We start from the raw sequence: 23245 nt of genomic DNA, 5'->3' as shown, positions 1-23245 counted from the left end.
TAAGTTTCCAAATCAGGGCAAAAACCACAACTGTGTACACAGAAAACCTCACACTAAATGATTCCTGGTGTAAACCTTTTACTTAGAAACCTGAAAAAATAATACTGCATTCTCCTTTCCACTTGTCCCTATCCTTTCCCTCATGTTCATCCTCTCCCTCTCCTGCTGAGCCTCCTGGCTGTTGATAGCAGATAAGGTGAGACTCACTTGGAAATGGTGATATCTGTTGCAGGCTCTTTTTCAGGACTAACCTGTTAGGTTGAAAAAAAGGTGTAATGGTAAATAGAGACTCACTGATAAACGGTGGAAAGATTTATAGGTATGCTGAGAGTAGTATATGCTGTAGGCTGATTTCGTACCCCCGTAGCTTTGAAGGCATGGTTGTTGTAAAATCTATCTTCCAGTTTAGCAGCCCACTCAGCAGGGTCCATGCCACTCTCTACAAGCAAAGGTAAATTAATAAATAATGTTAAAAAAAAAAAAAAGGAAAAAGAAATTATTTGACAGCAATTAATCACATTTGTCTCATTTTACCACACAGAAAGTTAGAGTTACCCTCTCTTTTTTTGAGAAGAGCTTCTAAGTAGTGTGCAGCATATTTAGGGATGTCTTCTGGCTGGTCTCGTAGGATTTCTCTGGCCAGTTCCTCCAGGAGTGTACCAAATCCTCGCGGAACCCGCAGGTGAGTGTTGGAGAAAGGCACTGACATTTTTTTTTTGGATATGCGTGGACGGTAACTAGAGATATCTGACCTGGAGAAGTTCTTCCTCAGTAGCTTGTTTACTTTCTTTCTGATGTATTGCGTAGCACACGAGAGAAGCGTTGAACGTTAGCGTTTAACTTTGTGAAGAGCATAACGTTTACTTAAAGTTTGCAATTAAACATATTAGCGTCACTCTGCTAAAACTGGTTAAATAAATGTTCGCTAACATTTAGAAAATGTAAAAGCATAAGTAATTCGCTACACCTGTTACCTGAACTCACTTGCAATTTGCATCCACCTATGCTTTTAAATGCTAAAGCTAACAACAGTAGGCTTTTTGTTGATAACTGTTTCTTGGCAACGACTCTAGCTACGGAGACGGACAAGGCTCAAACTTAATAAAACTCACGAGAAATAACATCTTTATTTGAATATTTGTCGGTTCGTTATAAACATAGCAGACTTAAAGCAAACAATATGATTAAAACACATAAAATAGCATTATTAAAAAAGACGAATTATGTGTATTAGCGTGTATAGCAAAATCAGGCGACGTGCCCCCCCCCCTTTATCTCTCTCTCTCTCCTTAGGCATATGTGATGACTGCATATTCCGAGTTGGTGCTCATCTTGCGGCTGACCTCTCTGGGCAGGGGGACATGCAATCTGTCAGCTGATCGTGAGGCCTGCAGGTGAGACCTTGATTCATCTCGCAACCACTGGAGAGGAGGGGAAGCAGAGAAAAACGCTTGTAGTATCTTGGGAATAACAAGATAGACTCAATACTTCTTCCTCCCCTAGTGTCTCTTTTCGAGACAATTTGTCATTAGGTTTACATATTAACCTTGTAATCCGTAAATGTACACAATCTGTCTATTTAGTTGTCAACTAAACTAATAACATCTAATCAAAACTGTGCTGCTGTTTTTGCACATTTCTAAGTTTCTTGTTCCCCAAAGTGACTGATGCTTTCTACATGCTGTAGCTCCACTGTTCACCTAACGCTTGAGCTAGCTATAAAGCATATTCAAGTACCTGCTCATACATTTAAGCAGATAAAATCAAGGTCTTCATTGTACTTCCTTGTACACCAACAGCAGTCAACTATAAGTAATCACTACAATATAGTAATTTACCAGCTTTAGAGTTGTGATTGTGATCTACTGTTACAAAGGCTCAGAACAGACCAGGGGAGAATAAACTGTCCTGTGAATTTGGGATTTATTAAGATAGAAGTGACAAACATGGTGACGCTGAAGTTTTGTCCCTCACCTCTTTTTGATCTCCGGCAGTCAAGTAGCCGACCTGAGTGAGCTCTGGCGTACTGACACCTCGGACAGTGATCATTATGTCAGCATATGGGACCTCAGTGTCGCTCTCATGATCTGGGTTAAAGAAATTATTCAGTGTATCAGTAATTGTGGGTCTTTGTAACAATGATGCTGTGCCACTTAGAAAGGATATGTAGTCTTACTCTTACCTGATGTTGGAATCCTCAAAGTTACTCTTTCACTTTGTGCTGACAGTGACCCTAGGGAATACAACAAGTAAGAAAGACATGACTGCATTTGAAGGCTAAACTTCTTGCATTTTATGTTTGATATTTTAAACTATTTACCCTTCACTGGTGAGAAGACAGCGTGAGATGTTGAGCTGAAAAGGTAAGAGATGAAGAGATTAACAAATAAAAAGATTCTTTAAGGTTGTTGAACACATAAGTTTACCCGAATAGTCATTTATGAATTGTACTCACCATGACCTGGACACAACAGGCTCCCCTGGAATGAGTGACATTGTTAATACATTGATATAGAGAATACATTTTATGTATTTTCTCATTCAGATATTGTTAGCTTTTACAGTAAGTACATGTTCATAGTGTAATATTTTGTAATCACCTTTACCATTCCAGCTCTGTCTGCTCCTGTTCAGACACAGGTAAGCTGCCAATACTGCAAGCACCATAGCCACAGCAACGGTGACTGCTGCTAAAACCTTAATTCCAGTAAATTCTCCTGTTGACACCGAAACAAAAATATTAACTGGTATTGTACTGGATGGAAAGGGCAACATTTACTTGTCAATTCCACACACAGACACGCATAATTACACAAAACCATCAGTCATACATTATCTGTGTTTACAAACTTAATATTCTGCACTGCTTCAAAGTGCCATCTCACCTCCACTTGAGTCTTTTGGTTTAGCAGGAAGAGATGCTGAGAAATGTAGAACATAAAGTAAAATTAAAGGGATGTATAATATTTAACGTCAGATCTTTTAATTTTTGTTTAAACAAGCAAGGTCCTCACCATTTTTAGTTTCAGTCTTTGGGGTAACTGTCCAATTTGGGGCACGTGTTTGAGCTGAAAACAAACAAGCAAAAAGCACTGAAGCATTAAATCTACCTCTGGCTTTGTAACATTTGTTTACTTGCTGGTTTCTTGAAGAATTGCCAAGGACAAGATACATTTTGTATTGTTTTTCACATAATAATGTTCATCTACCTTCAAGCTGCAGCAAAACAATGCGCTGTATTTTTTGTCGAAACTGAGGGTCTTCTGTGTTTTCAGTGTAGCAAGTGTACCTCTCAAGATCTTCAGTGGACACATTTGACAGACGAAGAGACCTTGTACAAAAACTGCTTTTGCTCAATATCCCAAGGCAGCCACTGTCGAATGCTTTCTTCCAACAGCCACGAACAAACCCAGTGGAGCAATTGTAGGTGCAGTTTAAAGTCAGAGAGTCCCCTAACACTACAGTCAAGAAATCAGTGGGTATCTTCATGTTAACACAGCTCCCAAAATCTGCAAAGAGAGGAAACTTTATCTACTTTCCAGAAAAAAAAACCATAATTTTTATACAGAATACCAACCATGACTTTTTATAGTTGAATGTGTTACGGGATGTTTATGTATTTAACACAATTGAAAAAGTCAAGAACAATGACAAAGAGTAAAATTTACCTTGTGTCACCCAAAGAAAGAGAAATGTGAAGTGGACTGAAATAATCATTGCTGCTCCCCGTTTTTCTGATTCTCACTGCCTTGAAAAACTAGTTGTCAAATATCTTGTGCTCTTGGAGTAAGGTGATTCTTGCACCTGCAGAAATGCATATATGTACCAACCTTTGGGTAAGAGTACAGGAAGTGGTAAACAATAGGCTTTTAGAGCTATAAATAATTCCTAAGTTTCCATTCATTGCACCTTCATTGCAGCTGATTTCCTGCAAATTTCTGTTGAAAAGGTAAAGGAAAAAAGCATATTTTTAAAAATGATAATATGCCAATGACATACTAACTTTTGAATTACTAAAATGTATGTAGGCGTTAATACTACAAAGCCTAAATTTTGCACCTGGTTTGAAGGAAAGACAGTGCGTAATGTGATTTGCACTTGTATCTGCAGATGCACCACTGCAGCTCACTCTCTGCTCGCACAGATGTGTCTGACTTTCATTTTCCATGAAAAATAAATTATTTATTTTTAAATCCTCAGCCTTTGAAGACAAAAGGGGTCTTTTGTGATAAAGCCCTCAGTGTTAGCCTAATTTAAATGATTCCAGAAATCTGTTTTATTTGTTTTTTTAACTCCTAAATTAATTACATAGGTTTCATAAACAGGAGAAGTGGTCCACTAACAGAGACAATACCTAGGTTAGCCTTGGCACATACTCATACATTATGAAAGTGGAAGGTACAGTTACAGAACATCATTGCACACCATTATCAGCTAGAGCAGTCACGTGGGAATCACATTTCGTGCTCTTGTTTCAGTTTCACTGACTGAGGGCCTCTCACTTTCATGCCTTTAAATAAACAGTCATGCAGACTCAGACCAATGAAAATACACAAATTTGAATGAAAATACACATATAACTGAAAAAAGGTTGATCAGAAGATTCACTGATAATGTGCTCATGGAAAGTGATGCATCTCTTCTATTTTTCAGCCTCATGGATTTTTCTGCTGCTGATGCAACCTGGACATGCCTCAGGTGAGAACAATTGTTAAACGTTACGTTTGTTTTTTGTTTTTTACAGTGTATTTAACAAATTTAGCCAAGGAGAAATAAATCACCTTGAACACAGTTAAACATATTGACTAATGACAGACCTTTACATCTGTCTTTTTGTTAATTTATTTGTGTAAGAATCATCTGAAGGGAGTGCAGACCTCCCTTTCAGCGAAGAGACAGACCTTGATCAGTGCCCAGGAGGAAAATACTTCTCCCACCAGCTTTGTTTAGAGTGTCCCTCTGGTCATTTGTAAGTCATCAACGATCTTTGTATACCTTTACTGTGTGCATTAAGAAAATACATAGATTAGACTTTCATCTAAAAGGAAACATTATTTTTGCTCCTTTGATGAATCACATTTAAGAATTTGAAATAAAATGTAAAAAAAAAAAAAAAATGAAATGTGTGCAATCACTCCAAGTAAGACATTTAACTGTAATGTATTATATATCTGTTGTATAGTTGTCCTGGCAATGCATCTGCACCTCACAGATGTCCAGCAGGAACATTCAACCTCTACACAGGAAAAAGCAGTATCAGGAACTGCAAGGTAATAGAGCACTGTGAAGAAAAAAAAAACACGTCAGCATACAACTGAGTGCCTCCTAAACCTGTTCTGTCAAGCCCTCCTATGAAAGCCAAAGAAACAGAGTATTTCATGTCCTCTTTCGTGAAGTGAATCAGATTCATAGAACTTTTTCACAGCAGACATTTTGACACTGCTCCAGTAATTGCTGCAATGCAATGCAGCATGCTTGATGCTGCGTGACAGATATTAGTCATTAGCCTATGTTGTCTTTACTCATTTAATTTCTGTATGTTTCAGCCTTGTTTTCCAGGTCTGATCAGTTCAGAGGACAGAGTGGACTGTAGGCTGTGTCCTGCAGGTTTTTCATGTGACCCAGCCAACGGAATGCTCTCTTTATGCCCCCAAGGGCAACATTCTCCTGAGGGGGTCCTACAGTGTCTGCCTTGCCCTGTGGACTCTGTCTGTACCTCTGGATTCCCAAATAAGGTAACAGAGGCAGCAGACTTTGTCAATGCCAGATACTTCCTGCAAAAATATTGCGTATCTGAGCAAGAAGAGCTTCAGCAGTAATTTGTCATTATAAATGGTTGGTAAAGTGTGCTTAAAAATCAGAATTAATCTAAGTCATAATGCTTTTTCTCCCTGCTCCTTTATTGATTGCTTATCCTGTGTGTGCCTTATAGTGTGGGCCTGGCAAGGAGCCCAGCGTAGAACACACTGTGTGTAATGACTGTGCCCCAGGCTCCTATTCCACTGTGTGTACTATCCAGTGTCTGCAGTGTCCAGCGGGTAATGCCGTAATGAAGGACCAATTGAAAGTGGATTTGAAAATAAAAATAAATCTGTTAATTTGTGATGATTAAAGCTCCCAACATTTAAAATGTGTCTTCTTTCTGCCACAGGAACTTACTGTCCAGATAGTGGGATATCACAGCCTCTTCCCTGTCCTCCTGGATGGTCTTCCACACCTGGACAGACTTACTGCCGTAGCTGTAATGACACATCCTCATTGTGTGGGGGAGCTGTGGCCCCCCGCTGGAGCCAGTCAGTGCACAGGTCTGGTCACCCCACCACCTGTCGACCAGGAACATACAAAGACTCAAGGGAAGAGTTAGTATGTACAGTCTGTCCAATAGGTTAGTGTTTATCACTGCTTATTGCCATTTGTATTAGAGTTTTCCTTCCTCATGGAAGAAGCCTAATATGCATTTAAGCGTGTTTTTCTTTTTCCTCAGGTCATTACTGTGTTGGAGGTGTAGCTGTACCCTGTCCCGCAGGGACTTATGGCCCTAAAGAAGGTCTGCAGAGGCCGAGAGACTGCACAATCTGTCCTGCAGGTAGAGTGACAAACCTTCCATATTGTTATACTCACAGCCTCAAGCCGAAAGACTACAATTTGTGCAGAAAATCATATCACTATACCCATAATCTCGAATCTAATAGGCCAATTTTACTTAGCTTATTGTTTTGCATGTCTTTACCATACATGATGTCCTGCAAAAATGTTCTCATGGCCTTAACTATAAATACTTTTCTCTAGGGTTTTACTGTCTGGAAGGCAGTTCACGGAGACCCACCTCCCAGTTCCTGTGCCCACAGGGCTATTACTGTGAAGAGGGCACCGCCACCCCCCATGGGTCACCCTGCCCTGTTGGTACAGCGGGGGAACAACTGGGTCAGACAAGTAGGGCAGCCTGTAAGAGATGTAGAGAAGGACGCTTCTGTCCTGCAGGTAAGTCTTCGCACTAATACACTGAATTCAATGGAGCAGCAAATACTGAAATACAAAAAAATGTGCAACAATACATAATTACAACCATACTTGAAGAAATGACATGAAATGATCGATTTTAAAGCTAAAATGTTTCTGCAGGATGCATTGTACCCACTGTCCCATTTTGTGTGTTATGCATATGTGCGTGTGGGTGAGACAGGCTCATCGGCTCCTGGCTTGCCCTGTGCTCGGGGGAGATATTGCCCTGCTGGCACCTTGGAAGAAGTAATATGTCCTAGAGGCACCTTCACCCCTCATCAAGGGGCAATAAGTGAGTTTATATACCATATTATTACTGTTTTATACTCACCACTCGTCAAGTAATATTTCATTTTCACAGTCACTGATTTTCCATTTACTGTTTATTTATAAGTGAAAATTTAAGTGAAAATTTTTACTTGGGAACGGCTCCCTCAAAAGCTCAGGTAAAACTAATGTGGTGCTACAGCAGTGTATCATAGCAAACCATGATCAGCTGGAATATATGGATCAGAAACTGCAACAGATGGATGCCAAGAAGGCAAAGGGAGAAAGTGTCTCATTTAGCAATAAGAACACAACTGTCGATGGCAAGCTGGAGCTGTTAGTCCTCTGTAGAAAAGATGATGGAGGGAAACCTGACTATGTGCTATCAGTATAGAATAACTCCTAAATCCAAAAGACATCCTAATAAAGTAGGCCTACAGTGTATTCTATAGCCACATTTATCTTAGCATGACAACAGCATGTTTGTAACTATTTCCTCCAGGTGTCAAGGATTGTCTCAAATGCCCTGCTGGTTTTTACTGTCCTGAGGGGACAAGTGACCCTATACCCTGCCCACCAGGCTCCTTCAACCCCCTAGAGGGCCAGGATGAGCTGGCTGATTGCAGAGAGTGCTATGCAGGGAAGGCCTGCACACAGGTAGCTCTGAGAGCCCCTGATGTGGACTGCATGCAGGGGTAGGTAACATCTTTAAAACTGAAGAATAGCAGGTTTCAGAAATATACCTCAAACTTTTGTTTTCTATGCTGTTTATTTTGATGGGTACTGATGCTTATCAAAAAATTTTATTCCAAAGGGATTTTTGTAATTTTGCTTATATTTCTGCCTTCACATTGTTATTTTATGATTTTGATCAGTTTGCCCGAATCCTGCAGGTTTGTGTGTCCTCCCGGTTCCTCTAAACCCAACGACCCCACCAGTGCTTGCCCACCGGGGACACTGAGCAACCGCACTGACCTCACTGACCGCTCACAGTGTCAGCAGTGTCCAGCACGATATGCTTGTCTCCGAGGTGCCATTTATCTTTCACACAAATAAATGTTCAGCTGGCCTTTACAAGCACTGTTTGATATTTCATATCATCACAAGAAATGAATTTAGTTTTATATTATTTATGCTTTATCAGGAACTGGTGGTATCCAGAGACCACCACTCTCCTGCTTTGCAGGGCATTATTGTCCCCCTGGAACTATGTTCCCCACCCAGTACAAGTGTCCTGTGGGGACATGGAATGGTCACAGTGGATTGGAAGCTGAAAGTGAGTGTCGGCCATGCCCACAGGGCTGGTACTGCTTGGCTGGGTCTGGAGCTCCATCAGGTCGCTGCAGCTCTGGACACTATTGTCCTGAAGGTACACATGAGTACAACATAAGTGATAGCATAGGTAGAATCTATACTGAGTTTAAACATTTGTTTCCTGCTGTTGTTTAAAAGTCTAAGACACAAAATCTTTGAATGTTTTCCTTTACAAACTGTTCAAGACTACATCCAGCTTTACATACTTTTATTTCATAATTTGTTTTCTCTTGTATATGTAATATATATATCTACATGAGTCATTCATGTAGATATAACTATATCGATGTTGCATCACCAGGGACTGCGTATGGCACCCAGTTTCCTTGCCCTGCGGGCACCTACAGCCTGCAAATGGGTAACAGACACAGAGAAGACTGTTTGATTTGTCCTGAAGGCTCATTCTGTCAGCGGGGCACCTCCAAACCTTCACCCTGTCCACCGTAAGCAGTAATTGTGTGTTGACTATCAGCAGGAAAATGATGTGAGACTGATGATGAAGAGAATAATGATATGGAAAGAATTTGCCACGCGGCGTAAAATGAGAGATTAAGCTGGTCTAATAAGTATTATTTAGTACATCCACTCAGCCCTGTCTTTCTCCAGCTCCACATTTCGCCGTCTGAAAGGAGGTCGGAGGCTGGAGGACTGCTCTGCTTGCCCTGCTGGCTATTTTTGTCCCCACTCAGCCACTGTCAACCCCAGAGTGTGTGGAGCTGGCAGCTATTCTGTAAGGCCCCATCTATAACACAGTCCACTGTGACTGGTCAACTGACAGAACCAGTGGAAACCAGAGCTTGTGTTTTAGTCTTGTCATTCCATAAGCCATTCTGATTGTCCTATTTTTAGGTTAGCATTTTCCACCCACAGTGTTATCGTCTTACATTACTCACCATGTATGTACATCTGTAAATGTCAGCAAGAGGACTAGTTAAATTTTATTATAGTTCATCTTTCGCTCTTAATATTGAAGCAATATTACTGTCATTCCCGCGTCTTCTAAGTTATATTCTCTTCTCCCTTGCGTTTCAGTCTGTGTTTTTCTGTGTCCCTCCCCCATACTAGTTGATATCTTTAACTTCGACTCTCTGAATCTTCCTTCACGTTCTCTTGTGTGTAGGATGAGGGCTCTGTGGAGTGTTCTCCATGCCTGCAGGGCCACTACTGCAGTAATGAGACCACTAGTGAGGAAGCAATGTTAAGCGTCATGGTGTGCCCCCCAGGCTTTCTCTGCTCTCAGGGTTTGGCTAGAGACCCCCAGCGCTCAGCCACTCTCTGTCCTCGTGGTTTCTACTGCCCTGGAGGAGGCATTGTGAGTCAGAGAACAATACAGCAAAAGAAGAACTTTGTTTGATTAATATTGTCTGCTTTTTAATGTGTTTGAAGCACTTTTGGTCCATTAAACTACCTGCAAATGTAATTTCCCTCATAGGATCCCAACCCCGTTCCTTGCCCCAATGGTACCTACGGTGAATTTCCAGGTCTCCGAGACATGAGTGAGTGCGTCCAGTGTCCTGAGGGGAAGTACTGTTACTCTGAGCAGCCTCAAGAGCAGCCGATTACCAGGCCTGTAAGATACCAATTAAATGAGATATAAACATTTCTGAAGAAGAAATATAGTGCATGTTTTCATTAGATCGATTTTCAATGTATAAATGATTACAAAGTATGTGGGTATATATGAGTGCAAAATTTGTGTATAATGTTAATTTATTAGATATTTAAAATGTCAGTTGTAGGTGAACAATGCATTTACAACATAAATGACACAATGATCTCGTGTTCTTTATTGTTTCAGACAGGGGTGTGTCCTGATGGACACCATTGCCCCCTACGGACTGGCTACCCCTATACCTACCCCTGCCTGGCTGGCCAATACAGGAACAATACACTTGGTCACAGTGGAGGGGATTGTGCTTTATGTCCACCCCGGTATTACTGTGGCAGATTGGGAACTCACACACCTTTAGTCTGCCCTCAGGTACTGTGAGAATATTTAACATTTAAAACAGGCTGTATTGCATAGATAGGACATTAACTTCTCCACAGGTGTGCTTTCCTCTATATATAAAATCTCTGATAGTAACAGTCTGTTTTTTTCTTACTGTCTTTCTTTCTCTGTCTGTGACAATATTCACAGGGCTTTTACTGTCCAGAGGGCACCTTTACTCCAGAACCTTGTCCTGAAGGAACCTACAGCTCACGCTCTGCTCTCAGTGATGGCTCTGAGTGCTCCCCTTGCGGCGGAGGCCAGTATTGCACTGGTGTGGGACTCACAGAGCCCTCTGGAAGCTGCAAAGAGCGCTACTACTGTAGAGAGGGAGCCAAGTCTGCAGTACGAGAATGCTGTTTTAATAATTTATTAAATAGAGGCTGTTAGTCATTAATTCTTAATCCTTTTCTTTATACATTTGGATCTCCATTAACTTCCATAAAAGGGATGCTAGACTTCCCGGGTTCCGCATGTAATTTCACTTAAATTAGTAATAACGTCTTCTCTAATTGATTTGTTTTCCCAAGAATAGGTACTGCAAAAAGATTGGAGGGATTTTCCATATCAGTGACTCATGTTACATTTAAATGAAGAAACCAAGGTGGGAGTTGTAGGTTTCAGCAGTGAGGATCACTTCCGCGTTCAAAAAGCTGCAGTTCCTCGGCTGCCGCTGGGGGCTGGCTCCGGAAGTGAGCAATTCTCCATTGACCCCCATGTTAAAATAGCCAACTTTACAGCGTAAAAAAACATATTTACAGCCTCGTACATTTTTTGTTTTTGGTCTCTGTCGATAGTTTCTACCTCCGTGAACACTGTGAGGGTGGCGTGGTTACGTTGAGTGACACCTCCATAGACAGGCACTGGCAGTTAGCTCTTTACTAAAGCATCGGCTGGGCTAGGCGGCTACATCCAGAGGCCTCCGGCTACCTTCAGCGGTTAACAGGGGCTGCAGTGTCCGTGTTTGTTTGCCAATGTTCGGATAGATTTTTGTGACAGTATGGCTTGTTGTAGTGTAGACTGTACTAACTGACCGTCGAATGAGTCTGTGTTGCAGTTTTTTCGGTAAGTAAATTTCTCACTATTTTACCTGGATGTTTGCACTAATTAGCATGTATTAGCATATTTTGCCGCTGGTTTATGACTTAATTGACGATTTATGGCCGCTGCTGATACAGATAGAGGACCGGAGCAGCTAATGTTAGGAACGCTGCGGTGTGTTCCGTGCTCTCAGAGTCCGTTTATTGCGGGAATACTAGGCTACGATTTTATTTCGTCCCATTTTTCTGTTTAAAAAGTCAGACACTGCATGGACAGAGCAGCTCCGTCAGTAAGCGGCTGCTGTTTGTGTGCTGCTGTAACTGTAAGTTGATGGTGGATGGAGGCAGCGGTGAAAGCCGGTAAATATTAAACATTTTTATTATTATTTTATTATCATTATAATTATTTTTATTGTTATCGTTAATAATACAATAATCGACAATAATAATATTTTTAACTTATATAAATTTCCCCCCACGAGTTGTAACGTTAACGTTAACTTTCAAGATGAGTTTTGGCGGATTTTTTGGCGTTATTTCTTATGTAGTAAGACCTCAATAAAAGATTAATTTTTAAATTATTTCAACTGCTGTGGCGTTATAGCTTGTAAGGAACTTACATTCAGGTACGAGCGCTCGCTCTGTGTCGCGGTCGTTCGGGGTCGAGCTCGGGGATTGTCGTGTGGTGGATGTAGCTGCGTGTAGCTGCCGCTTGGCTTGTTAGCCTAGCTGATTAGCTGATTAGCCTTAGGCGCGCTCGGTTGCTCCCATAGACTGTTGCTCCGAGATAAGTGGGCGGGTTCTCGGCCGGCAGACCCCGGCTGACCCGTAGAGTAACCGCCTCTCCGCCAAATATGAAAAGTACATTCCCACTGAAATCCAAGATGGTCACAAAACCGACTCCCCGAAACCAATGGGTGACGTCACGGGTGTTACGTCCATGTTTTATACAGTCTATGGAAGAAACGCACATTATAAAACATTACATTATTCACTGCAGTACATTTTGGCTTCTCTTTCCATGTCTGTGCTGTGAATACATCCAGACTCCGGTTGATGGCCTGACAGGAGGTTTGTGTCCAGTGGGAAGTTACTGCCCTCTAGCTTCTTCTGCTCCCGTCCCCTGTCCCCCCGGCACTTTCAGTAATAGCACTGGCCTCAGTGGGCCAGAGGAGTGTATCAGCTGTCCACCAGGGTAATATCATTCATTTTCACTCACTGTTACTTTTTGCAGTATGATTATTCTTATATCAGTTGATTTTATATAAGAGGGCTGAAACTGAGGCCTCTACTCTGTGTGCCAATTGATTTCTTTTCTTGTCAGTTTCTATTGTTTAGGTTCCAACAACACCTCACCTTCAGGTCCTTGTTTTCCTGGTTACTACTGTACTGGTGGCTCAGCTTCGCCGGTTCAGAATGAAGCAGAGAAGGGTTATTTTACCTTGGAGGGGGCGTTCAGGCCACAGCCATGTCCTCCTGGCACTTTTCAGATGGTAGGAAATCATTCATATGGAATACCAAGTACTACTCCCCTGAAAGTGTACTGTTAAAATTAGATAAGGAGATAATGCCACGTTCAAGGTTATTCCCTTGTCTATAAATCCTCCACAGCATCGAGGTGCACAGTCATGTGTGGCGTGTCAGGGAGGCACACTGTGTAACCAGGCAGGCTTGTCCCAGGCACCACTGTGTCCCGCAGGACACTACTGTCCTCCAGGGTCCTCTGTTGCTCGCCCCTGTCCTCCAGTCAGTATCTGTGTGTTAATATATCTGTGTGAGAAAGTGGGTGAGTCTGTTCAGCTGCTCATCCTTGTTCTTCAAGTCTTCTTCTTATGTTTGTTCTGAGTCTGTCATGTTTGCAGTTGCTTTTATTTCTGCACTCTGTGGTCATGAATTTCATCCACCCTCTGTCAAATTCACATAGTTAATAATGTAAAATTATACTATGTTATCATTTAGGGTTCTTACTCTGACCAACCTGGTGGCGATGCTGTGCAGCACTGTCGGCCATGTGAGGCAGGCTTTTTCTGCAGCAGAGCGGGTCTCTCTAACCCTCAGGGTCTCTGTGATCCGGGACACTACTGCACCTCTGGAGCCTCCACTGCCTCTCCAGTAAGATGTAATAAATAACAATTCTAATAACTCGGCATCCAGCTGCTTATGTAAGAAAGAACTGATGCTGAAGTAAAAAACAAATAGTATGAAATTGAAAGTGAAACATTTTAAGAGGTGGTGACAACAACAAAAACTAGTTACTGTCATGACAGTAACTTTTTGTAAAGTCTAGATATAAAATATCTCTGCCCAGGTATCTGAGGTGTGAATTTAGTTGACTGCTATATTTTAACGTCTTACTATGAATTACTGTTAAAATATACTTCTTACATCTCTCTAGGAAAATGTTTCACATGCACCAGTGTGACAAGAAACCAGGTTATAAAGCCTTTCATAAGTACCATGCTGATTTCTGAATGATATACAATGATGGTGAAATCTTTGACATTTTGTCTGCTATGTGCTTGTTGATGATTTATGCTTATAATTTGGTTTTGCTCGAGTAAGGTAATGCTGTATTTTGTCAGCATGTTGCTGTATATGAGTCACAGGAAAGGAGAAGGAAAAACAATACTGCTTCTTAAGTTGAATATTTCTGCTTTGTGAATAGTTAATTTGATGGCAGCCATTAATTTATCCAACACTCAGAAAGTGTCTTCTGTCATTTGATATGAATATGAATTTAGGGACACGTTTAGTTCAAATTTGCATTAATTAAATAAATAATTGGTTTTCAGAAGTGTTTTTTGGATAAGCTGCAGTGCGTGGGAAATGAATGACAGCAAACAGCCAAGAGCTTTAACTTTTAAATTAGAACTGAAAGCCAAGATAATTCAGCTTTGTAATATTCAGATGATTACTCCAACATTTCCACAGGTGGCTGTGGCCTCAGGCGGTGTGTGTCCTGCAGGCTGCGTTTGTCCACGAGGGACCAAGTACCCCCAGCAGCACGTCTGCCCTGTGGGAACCTGGAGTAGCACTGTGGGAGCCCAAAACCTGTCCTCCTGCTGGCCCTGCCCACCGGGACTCTACTGCAACAGCTCTGGACTAAGCCAGCCCTCAGGAATCTGTGATACAGGCATGAAGATTAGTTATGTGCTACATTAGTGAAAAGCAGATCTGGTGTTTTAACATAAATTTCACACTTTGTTTTATGGGCAGGTAAAGATGTCTGTCCTTTCTTTTCTTATCTTTTGTAGCGAAAGTAACACAAAAGGTGAAATAAAGGTATAATAGAAAAGAGAGCATCATCACTTCTGTGGTTTACGTCACTAAATTTCATATCTACTAATTTATAGGGTATTACTGTTCAGGGGGGGCCGTATCTCCAATGCCCTCAGATGGAGTGACAGGGGACATTTGTCCAGTTGGACACTACTGTCCCATGGGCTCAGCTTCTCCTGTGGTCTGCCCTGATGGAACTTACTCAAACTCTACAGGTATAGACAAATTATCTCTTGGACTTGCATAACATATGAGGCATCAAATTTTAAAATATAAAATGCAGGTGGCTTTTCATTTTTCCTCTCTTTATTCTGGGATGAAGGAGCAGAAGTGTGTGATGACTGTCCCTCAGGGACCTACTGTTTGTCAGGAGAAGGTGTCCAGCTCTGTCCAGCAGGTCACTACTGTCTTGGTGGTGGTGTCGAGGGCATCCTGCCTTGTCCTCCTGGCACATACAGCCCTCAGTTTGGACTCAGTCAAGTGGAGCAGTGCCTCATTTGTCCAGCAGGTGAGAGTATTGTCACATGTTTGTCTTCAGCACTGTGTCTGCAAGACACTGGAAAGTCTCCCATAAAATGATTAGAAAGCTGAATCAGATCGTAAGGCATTTAATTGTGATTTATTTGTTGGATGTGTAGAAACAAACAGATTTAAAGAAAGTGTCTTATCGCATTTAATTAACTAGAAGAGGAATCTTTTCTGATGTGACAGGATTTGTTATAGACACTGATGATTTCCATGCCTTACTGTTACTGCAATGATGTGATTTTCTCCATTTTCATACTTTGATAACAGGATTCTACTGTGAGGACTGGGGTCTGTTTGAACCTAATGGACCCTGTCAGGCTGGTTACTACTGCATAGCAGGTACTCATGTATGAGATGGGCGCAGTTACTGACTTTTATGAGTAAACAACATGTCAACCACATGTCAAATGTTACCTGTAATCTAACTGGATTGGACAACTGAATCTAATTAAAATGTGCAATTTTCCAAGGTGTAAACTTTCAGAACCCAGATGGCAATTTCAGCACAGGAATAGGAGGAGCATGTCCTAAGGGAAGGTACTGTCCTGAGGGCACCAGTCTCCCTCTGCCCTGTCCACCAGGGACCTACTCTAACAGGTTGGTGAGCCAAAATATTACACACATATAGTCAATAGCAATTTAACATAATAATTTTATTATGTAACTGTATATGTTTGTGTTTGTATGGTTGCAGTCTTCATCTGACAGACACCTCTGGCTGTAGTCCATGTCCAGTGGGTCATTTCTGTAGTACGACAGGTCTCACTCGTCCATCTGGACTGTGTGAGGCGGGATTCTACTGCCCAGGGGGAGATACAGCAGCTACAGGTGAAATTGTGCAGTAATGACTTTTTTTTCCGTGAGAAGTTAATTTCATTTGCACTTGTGGGATAATGCCACAGTAATTTACTCCATTAATCGTTTCTGCAGGGTAAACCTGGTTTGATCTTCTTCAGATGTTAACACAATGATTCAACACCTCATTAATCAATGATTAGTAATTAATGTATTTCTCACATGAATTGAAATAGTGGAGAGCAGAACGAATATATCTTGTTTGAATAGACAGCTTATGAATAGGCATCAGATAGAAGAGAAACAGATGCTGATAAATGCATGAAATCTGAATGTGTGAGGGTGTTTTGTTGAATGAATGATTACTGAATTAATCAGGGTTTATCTCAGGATTCATCACATTAAGGGCTTAGCAGTCATAATCTCAGTAATTTACCACATCTAATTGGTTTTTCCTCTCCAGGCTCAGAGGAAGGTATTTGCCCACCAGCTCATTACTGCCCTGAGGGCAGTGCTAGCCCAGTACCCTGCCCAGCTGGAACCTACACCAACCTCACAGGCCAGTCACTGTGTTCCCGCTGCCCTGCTGGATACTACTGTCCTGAAAAGACTGGCAACTTCACCAAGTTCCCCTGCCCTCCTGGAGTCTACTGCCCTGATGGTAGACTCAACCAAAACCTCATCTATCAGTTGTGGTTGTGTTTCTTCATACATTTACTGAAGAACTTGACATTTTGTAAATCTCTTGTTGCACTGAAAGATTTTTTCTGAATTGGTAAATTATTCCCCTTAGCTTTTACAACACAGTTAAAAAAATATATAGCTTTTCAAACACCAACATGGCATATGCCACTTGTTTAAAATCTAATTGTATTATTTGCGTAGGTACTAGGCATGCCACCCAGTTTCCCTGTCCTCGTGGATACTACAACCCAGAGCCCATGACTCAGAGCCTGGACAGCTGCCTTCCTTGTCCTCCAGGACACTACTGCGAGAAGGAGAGGCTGACCAAAGTGTCTGGAAAATGCAAGGCTGGTCAGTAATAGTGTCTTTGTTTATTTCTAGCAGAGATAGAATCAGAGCCATACAGCCTAGTTTCTCAGTGTTATGACTTTGTCCTCTGTGTAAGTCTATTTGTCTTGAGGTGCTGGCAAGCCAGTCCAAAGCAGTCTGCGAGACTTGGGGAGTAGGGAACAAAGACTGAACATTAAGCATGAAACATCACAACTCAACACCAGCCACATCAGTCATTATTTTATTTCTCCTCTTTACCCACTTCTATTTTAGCATTTCAGCAACAACAACAGCAGCTTTTAACTAATCAAAAACACCACAGTATTATTTATTTACAAAGATACAGCCTGGCTCCATACGTCAAACTAGAAAATGTTCTCATTCTCAGGCAGACGTTAGAACAGTGGTTTAAGCCTTTTTTTTCTCATTGATGACTCACCTCCCCCACCTTTTTCTGTATTGCTGTCTTCGTGTTCTGTTGACGTCTTGCGTCGCCTTGTGCTGAGAAAGTTATCAGATGATGTCTACAGTTATGCTACAGAATATGTCACCAGCAAATGTGTTTATATATCACAGAGACAAACAGCAGTCAAAAAAATCACTGCATCACCTTCAGTGTCTCCCACTCTGTCTCTTGCTGTGTTCTTTTCCTCTCAGGTTGGTTCTGCGTGTCAGCAGCATGGAACTCCCAACCTTTTGACCTAGACAATTACACAAATGCCAACTGTCTCTGTCCAGCTACCTCCACAGGGGGACGCTGCCAGGTGGGCTTTTACTGCCCCTTAGGCAGCTCAGAGCCCCTGCCTTGTCCACCTGGAACCTTCTGTAACATCTCAGGTACTTGGGCACTGATAATAAAATACCTAACCATGCACAGTAGTCACAAAGCCACAGTCAGCATGTCAGTGGTCTTTGCCACTGGTGTACTCTTGTGTGCTGCCGGGCCACAAGAGTACACTGGCTTACACTGGCAAATAAGTTCTCACTTAGAACTTGTAAACAGTGAAACTGAACAGTTAACACATACTGTAGTAGTGTTTGTAAAATAAATCTACATGACATTCAACAGGGGTCCAAGGCTGGACCAAACCAGGGACATTACAATTCATGGCTGGCACCTTGACCCCAAGGCCAGCAGGGTGTCTTGACTGTATCTGACATTCACTAATCTATATAAAATACATTACATTGTAGTATAAATGTATTTGAATGCATAGAAAAACACATTGTAGTTTTTTGTGGGGGGGGGGGGGGGGGGTAAAATACTGTAAATGAGTGCACATTGCCTTACACAAACCAAAAGTGGTACATTTTAAATGATATTTTAAATATATTATGCTATATTTTAAACAAGTATTACAAATGTATGAAAGATATACACGTATTTTTGTTGCATGGTTATGATGGAAGTGTTATTCTGAGCGGGCTTTATGGGTTTGGATTTCCTTCTGGTAAGCACAGCTATTGTTTATTTATTCTGGCCGCTATACATATGCTGAGGCTATGATGAGTACATGTCATATAATCTGTTTTTTATTGAGAGAATGGTAGAGTGTAGTATATGAAGGGCGAAAGGGAAGATATGACAATCCCGGGCCAATTTGATTCCAGGCGCATTATTCGGCAGGAGGGGATTTAAGTATCTATTCAACTTTTGCAAAATATTTTTTGGTATATATAAAATACAAATAGCAAATGTACTTGTCTTGCTCAAAAGGTTTGGCTCTACCAATGGGTCCTTGCTCCCCTGGGTATTACTGTGTAGGAGGAGCCACTGAGGCTAGACCAACAGATGGAGAAACAGGCAGCATCTGCCCACCTGGGACATACTGTGGTAATCCCCGCTTTACTGCTTTGAAACGGTTTTATCAATAAATTGCCAACACTGTGTTTAATCCCATTAACAGGTGTGTAGTAAGGTGCTTGGGTCTACAGATGCTGGGCATATAATTATAATATATATTCTTGAGTTTAATCTGAAAAAATATTTACTTATTCATAGATTTTGTTGTCTGTCAGCATAAAAATGCACAAAGAGAGTTAACCTATGTCTATGTTAATAAGAATCTGCATATACATTCTTATACATCGTAAACTTAAGCCGAAGTAGACTGAGGGTTCTGAGGAACACAGTATAACACAGTATACGAGTCTGAAAAGTCCCATCATATCAACTCTTTGAAATTGTTTTTATAGCAACAGGGCCCCAGCCTTTAACATTGGGGTTTTCTCCAGATCCTCTCTCTTTCCACAGACCAAAGACATGCAAATTAGGTGGACTGAGACTCTGAAATAGCTATAACTATTACTCAGGTGAATTGGACACCCTAAATTATCCATGGGCAGGAGTGTGAGTCATCTCGTTTGTTTGTTTTAGTGTGCTGATGAACTGTTGACCTGTGTAGGGTGTCTTTACACTTTCTACCCAGTGTATCCTGTGTCAGATTTCTCTCTCAGCCCTGTGTATTTTTTTGCCATTCTGCCCCTGCCTCCTGCAATTCTCCATCCGCCCACAAGATCTCTTGGGACTTTCCTCCCTGTCTGAGTCACCTGACTCCCCATGCAAACCTGCTCACCTGTCTCTCATTCCCTCATCACCCATTTATGACTGCCATGCCCACCTCACCTGTTCCCCATTGCCTAATCAGCTCACAGCATATATAGCAGCCATCTTGGTCTGGTCTTTTGCCAGATTTTTGAGCCTTCCATGTTCTTGTGTTGTTGTGTTTTTCTCTGTCCTTTTACCTGTTTTGTGTCTGTACCTGCTGCGTAAGCCTTCATTAGCACCGTCTCTACTAATAAAATTACCAAATTGTTCTGGCCTGCCTGGTCTTTTCCTGTATTTTGGTCCTTTTTCTTGTTGCCTTGTACAAACTGTGACATCCTGGCATGGGCTACAGTTGCCTACAATATTGCATAGGCATTGGTATGCAAAGGCAATGAACAAATTAATGAAAGACAGCCTTCTCCAATTATTTCTCTCTACAGTTGAAGGCTCAGGAGAGCCAGAGTTGTGTCCAGCTGGTACTTTCTCCTCAGTGCCAGGTCTAACCAGTGAGGCTGGCTGTCAGCCCTGTACTGCAGGGTTCTACTGCAGAGGATCGGGTCTCAAGGCTCCAACTGGACCCTGCAGCCAAGGTCAGTCCATAAGTTGTTTCATGAACCATTGGTATAAAACTTAAAATATTTATGCAAGTTGTTTGTTTGATAAAAGCATGCTTTAACACATTCTTTGTTAAAGCATTAAAGCTTAAACCTTCTTTCCATCCTTTTACTCTCTACTGTATTGTGTCTATTGTCACTTGATAGGCTATTGGTGCCCTCCTGGGCAAGCTGTGGCTACAGCTCTGCCATGTCCTCGTGGCCACTTCTGCCCTCGGGGTAGTGTAGACCCAGAGCCCTGCCCACCAGGAACCTACCAGGACAGAGAAAAACAGGAATCCTGCACTCTCTGTGCAGCAGGTAGGAGTCGTCCTCACTCTTTTCTTTTCTTTTCTTTTTTCTTTCTTTCTTTTTTTTTTTTTTTCCAGCTGAAGCAAATATTTCTTTGATTTTTCAAAAGACTGTTATTTAGCCTTGTGCCATGCAATTTTTGTTTTGCTAAACAGGCTGTAATGAGAACAGCTCTCAAGTAACCCTCCAGTACTTTATTTATTGAAGCTGATACCTCGTTCACATGCGTGTTCCATTTATATTGCACTTTTCAAAATTTTCTGAAAGACATTTTTTATTCTACAAATGGAGGTGTAAGTGTTTAATTTTCTATCATTGTGTCTTCAGCGCTTTCCTGTACTGACATTGCTGATTTAAAAAAATAAGCATTTCTCTTCTTTCAAGGTTCATACTGTGATTTGAGGCTGGGCCTAGCCAATGCCTCTTGGCCGAGGCCATGTCCTAAAGGACACTACTGCCCTGCAGGTACAGCCCTGGCCAACCAGCACCCCTGCCCTAAAGGCTCCTTCAACCCGAGACAGCGCACAGACAGCCCAGCAGGCTGCATGCCATGTGCTGCTGGACACTACTGTCCTTCTGTGGGTCTGTCAGAGCCAGCAGGTGAGAAGGAGAGACCTCTTCTCCTTTCTTCATCTATCATCCATTTGTTGTTGTTTTTTTAATTTTTCACAATTATTCTCCTCAGTTACTGTAATTTCAACAATCAAGCTTTTGCAGTTTTCTCATGTTATTCATTTTGTTGTTAGATATGCTATTTGAAGGATTTGTCAGGTTCAGTTTCTACTTTAAATATTTAAATGAGAATTTCACCTACATTGCAAATGAACATTTTCTCATTTAACCCTACTGCAGATAGCTTTGGATTTACTGATTTACAGAGATTAGATTTACCGATTGACAGTGAAGAATATCTTTAGACCAGAAAATACATACAGCTACAGTATTTGCACTAGAGGTAAGTGAAATGTTTTTATTATTTTAGTTTGTACTGATAGTCTGTTGTGATAATCTTCTACATACAGGACCATGCCATGCTGGTTACTGGTGCAAAGAGGGAGCATCTTCTCCCAGTCCGCTGGATGGACTCTCAGGTTCCCTGTGTCCGCCTGGTCAATACTGCCCCTCAGGTTACTGGCTTGTTCGCCCTTAATAAGCAATCAGCCACCAGCAATTCCTTTGCTTTGCTGCAATTGCCACATTGGTGCTGCTATAGTGTTGATGCTTGAAATTTATCAAGTTGTGGCAGTGAGGGTGGGGGGGTTCCCACATTCTCAAAATAATTGCTTTTGTAATCCAAAGCTGATGTGGCTTGTTTTAGAGGCTAATGTATCCAGATTTATACTGTGAGGCTATTAACATTCCACCCTATTATATTCTAGGGCTGCAATGTTTTATTCATGCTAATTACCATTTGGTGGCCTACAGGAAGTTCTGACAACATTTATCTTGTGACTTTTGATTCTTTTTTTTTCTTCAAATTAATTTGTACACTTGTTCTCTCTGACTCGGGGCACTGACCCATGCTTTAAAAATACTGCTAAGGGGTAAACAGTGCCTCGTCCTGCAGACACTGCATGCAGCAGCGGTGCTTTATAAAAGTGTCTCACTCTCAAGCTGCACTTGAATTCTGCTTACAGTGTGTAGAACATTGTCTGTATGTTGTATTGCCAAACCAAGAAACTGCAACATTCTTGTAATTTTTGAACCATTTTCTGCATTCTCCACTGTTTACTGGAGCTGGAGATGTGAGTTGGTATTTGTTTCATCTTTACAGGCACCACTGCTCCTGTGGCCTGCCCTGAAGGAACCTGGTCAAACTCCTCAGGCCTGCGTAGCCAGGAGGACTGCAAGGCCTGCCTGGGGGGATTTTTCTGTGACTCTGCAGGCCTCACTAAACCCAGTGGACCCTGCAGTGCGGGGTACGTCAGATTCTGATTAAATAAACATTGCTTCTTTTGTTATTTAAGACTAACTCATGAAAAAAATGTTTCCCAACTACTTTATCACATAGGTTTCAAAACTAACCATCACTGGTACGCAAACAATATGCGTTTTCATGTTTCTTATGCAGATATTACTGTATAGAGGGAGCCGTCACATCCACCCCTACCAAAGGAATTACAGGGGGCCCATGTCCTGAGGGTTACTTCTGCCCAGAGGGAACTGCTCAGCCTCTGCCCTGTGAGCCAGGAACATATGTTGCCGTTACACATGCTACTCAGTGTGAGCGCTGTGTGCCAGGCTGGTACTGTGTGTCTGGCACTCTGTTTCTATGTCCTGCAGGTTTGTGGTTTACCGTTTTGTATGCCCTCAAAAGCACTTTAAAAAACATATTTCCAGTTGTATTCTCGTTTCAGGGAAATATTAAGCAAAATAATTGAAAACAGAAAGGAACAAACGGGGAAAATACTGATGCACTTACCCAACAATTTAACCAAAATTTTTGTGTCCTTCATATTTATGCATTTCCTTGTGTGTTGTTCTTTGGCCTACAGGCTTTTACTGCCCTGAAGGAACTGGATTTGACTTAAGAGGCTGTCCAGAGGGAACTTACGGTCCTGAC

General features: G+C 41.7%; 1 protein-coding gene and 1 long non-coding RNA gene across 3 annotated transcripts; one reads left to right on the top strand and one right to left on the bottom strand.

The window, feature by feature from the left end:
- Nucleotides 1-1120: 1120 nt before the first annotated feature.
- On the bottom strand, nt 1121-3792 carry LOC121187565. 2 transcript variants are annotated; one of them, XM_041046863.1, is made up of 10 exons: nt 3669-3792; nt 3210-3509; nt 3015-3068; nt 2886-2921; nt 2601-2717; nt 2456-2480; nt 2321-2355; nt 2183-2233; nt 1975-2087; nt 1121-1421 (listed from the first exon to the last, which is right to left on the bottom strand). In XM_041046863.1, the coding sequence occupies exons 1-10, from the start codon at nt 3715-3717 to the stop codon at nt 1290-1292; spliced, it is 912 nt and encodes a 303-aa protein (XP_040902797.1). In that variant the 5' UTR covers nt 3718-3792; the 3' UTR covers nt 1121-1289. The 2 variants fall into 2 exon arrangements, with proteins under 2 accessions (XP_040902797.1, XP_040902798.1); XM_041046864.1 differs by having other exon boundaries at nt 2607-2717.
- A 17926-nt stretch (nt 3793-21718) lies between these two features.
- Nucleotides 21719-22804, top strand: LOC121187554. The gene is made up of 3 exons (XR_005894599.1): nt 21719-21809; nt 22457-22601; nt 22754-22804. It is a non-coding gene; the product is annotated as an uncharacterized LOC121187554 (long non-coding RNA).
- The last annotated feature ends 441 nt before the right edge of the window (nt 22805-23245 follow it).

Source organism: Toxotes jaculatrix, chromosome 9 (genome assembly GCF_017976425.1).
Source record: "Toxotes jaculatrix isolate fToxJac2 chromosome 9, fToxJac2.pri, whole genome shotgun sequence".
In the NCBI taxonomy this organism is placed as follows: Eukaryota; Metazoa; Chordata; class Actinopteri; family Toxotidae; genus Toxotes; species Toxotes jaculatrix.
Note: the sequence above shows the minus strand (reverse complement) of the source record. Positions and strands in the feature narration are given on the sequence as shown.

Excerpts from the sequence above, each read along its gene's own strand:
- LOC121187565 (XM_041046863.1), bottom strand. The coding sequence starts at position 3,717 with ATGATTATTTCAGTCCACTTCACATTTCTCTTTCTTTGGGTGACACAA. Across the intron at positions 2,922-3,014 it reads AAAGACTGAAACTAAAAATG|CATCTCTTCCTGCTAAACCA; the intron begins GTGAGGACCTTG and ends TACATTTCTCAG. Across the intron at positions 2,088-2,182 it reads TTTGAGGATTCCAACATCAG|ATCATGAGAGCGACACTGAG; the intron begins GTAAGAGTAAGA and ends TCTTTAACCCAG.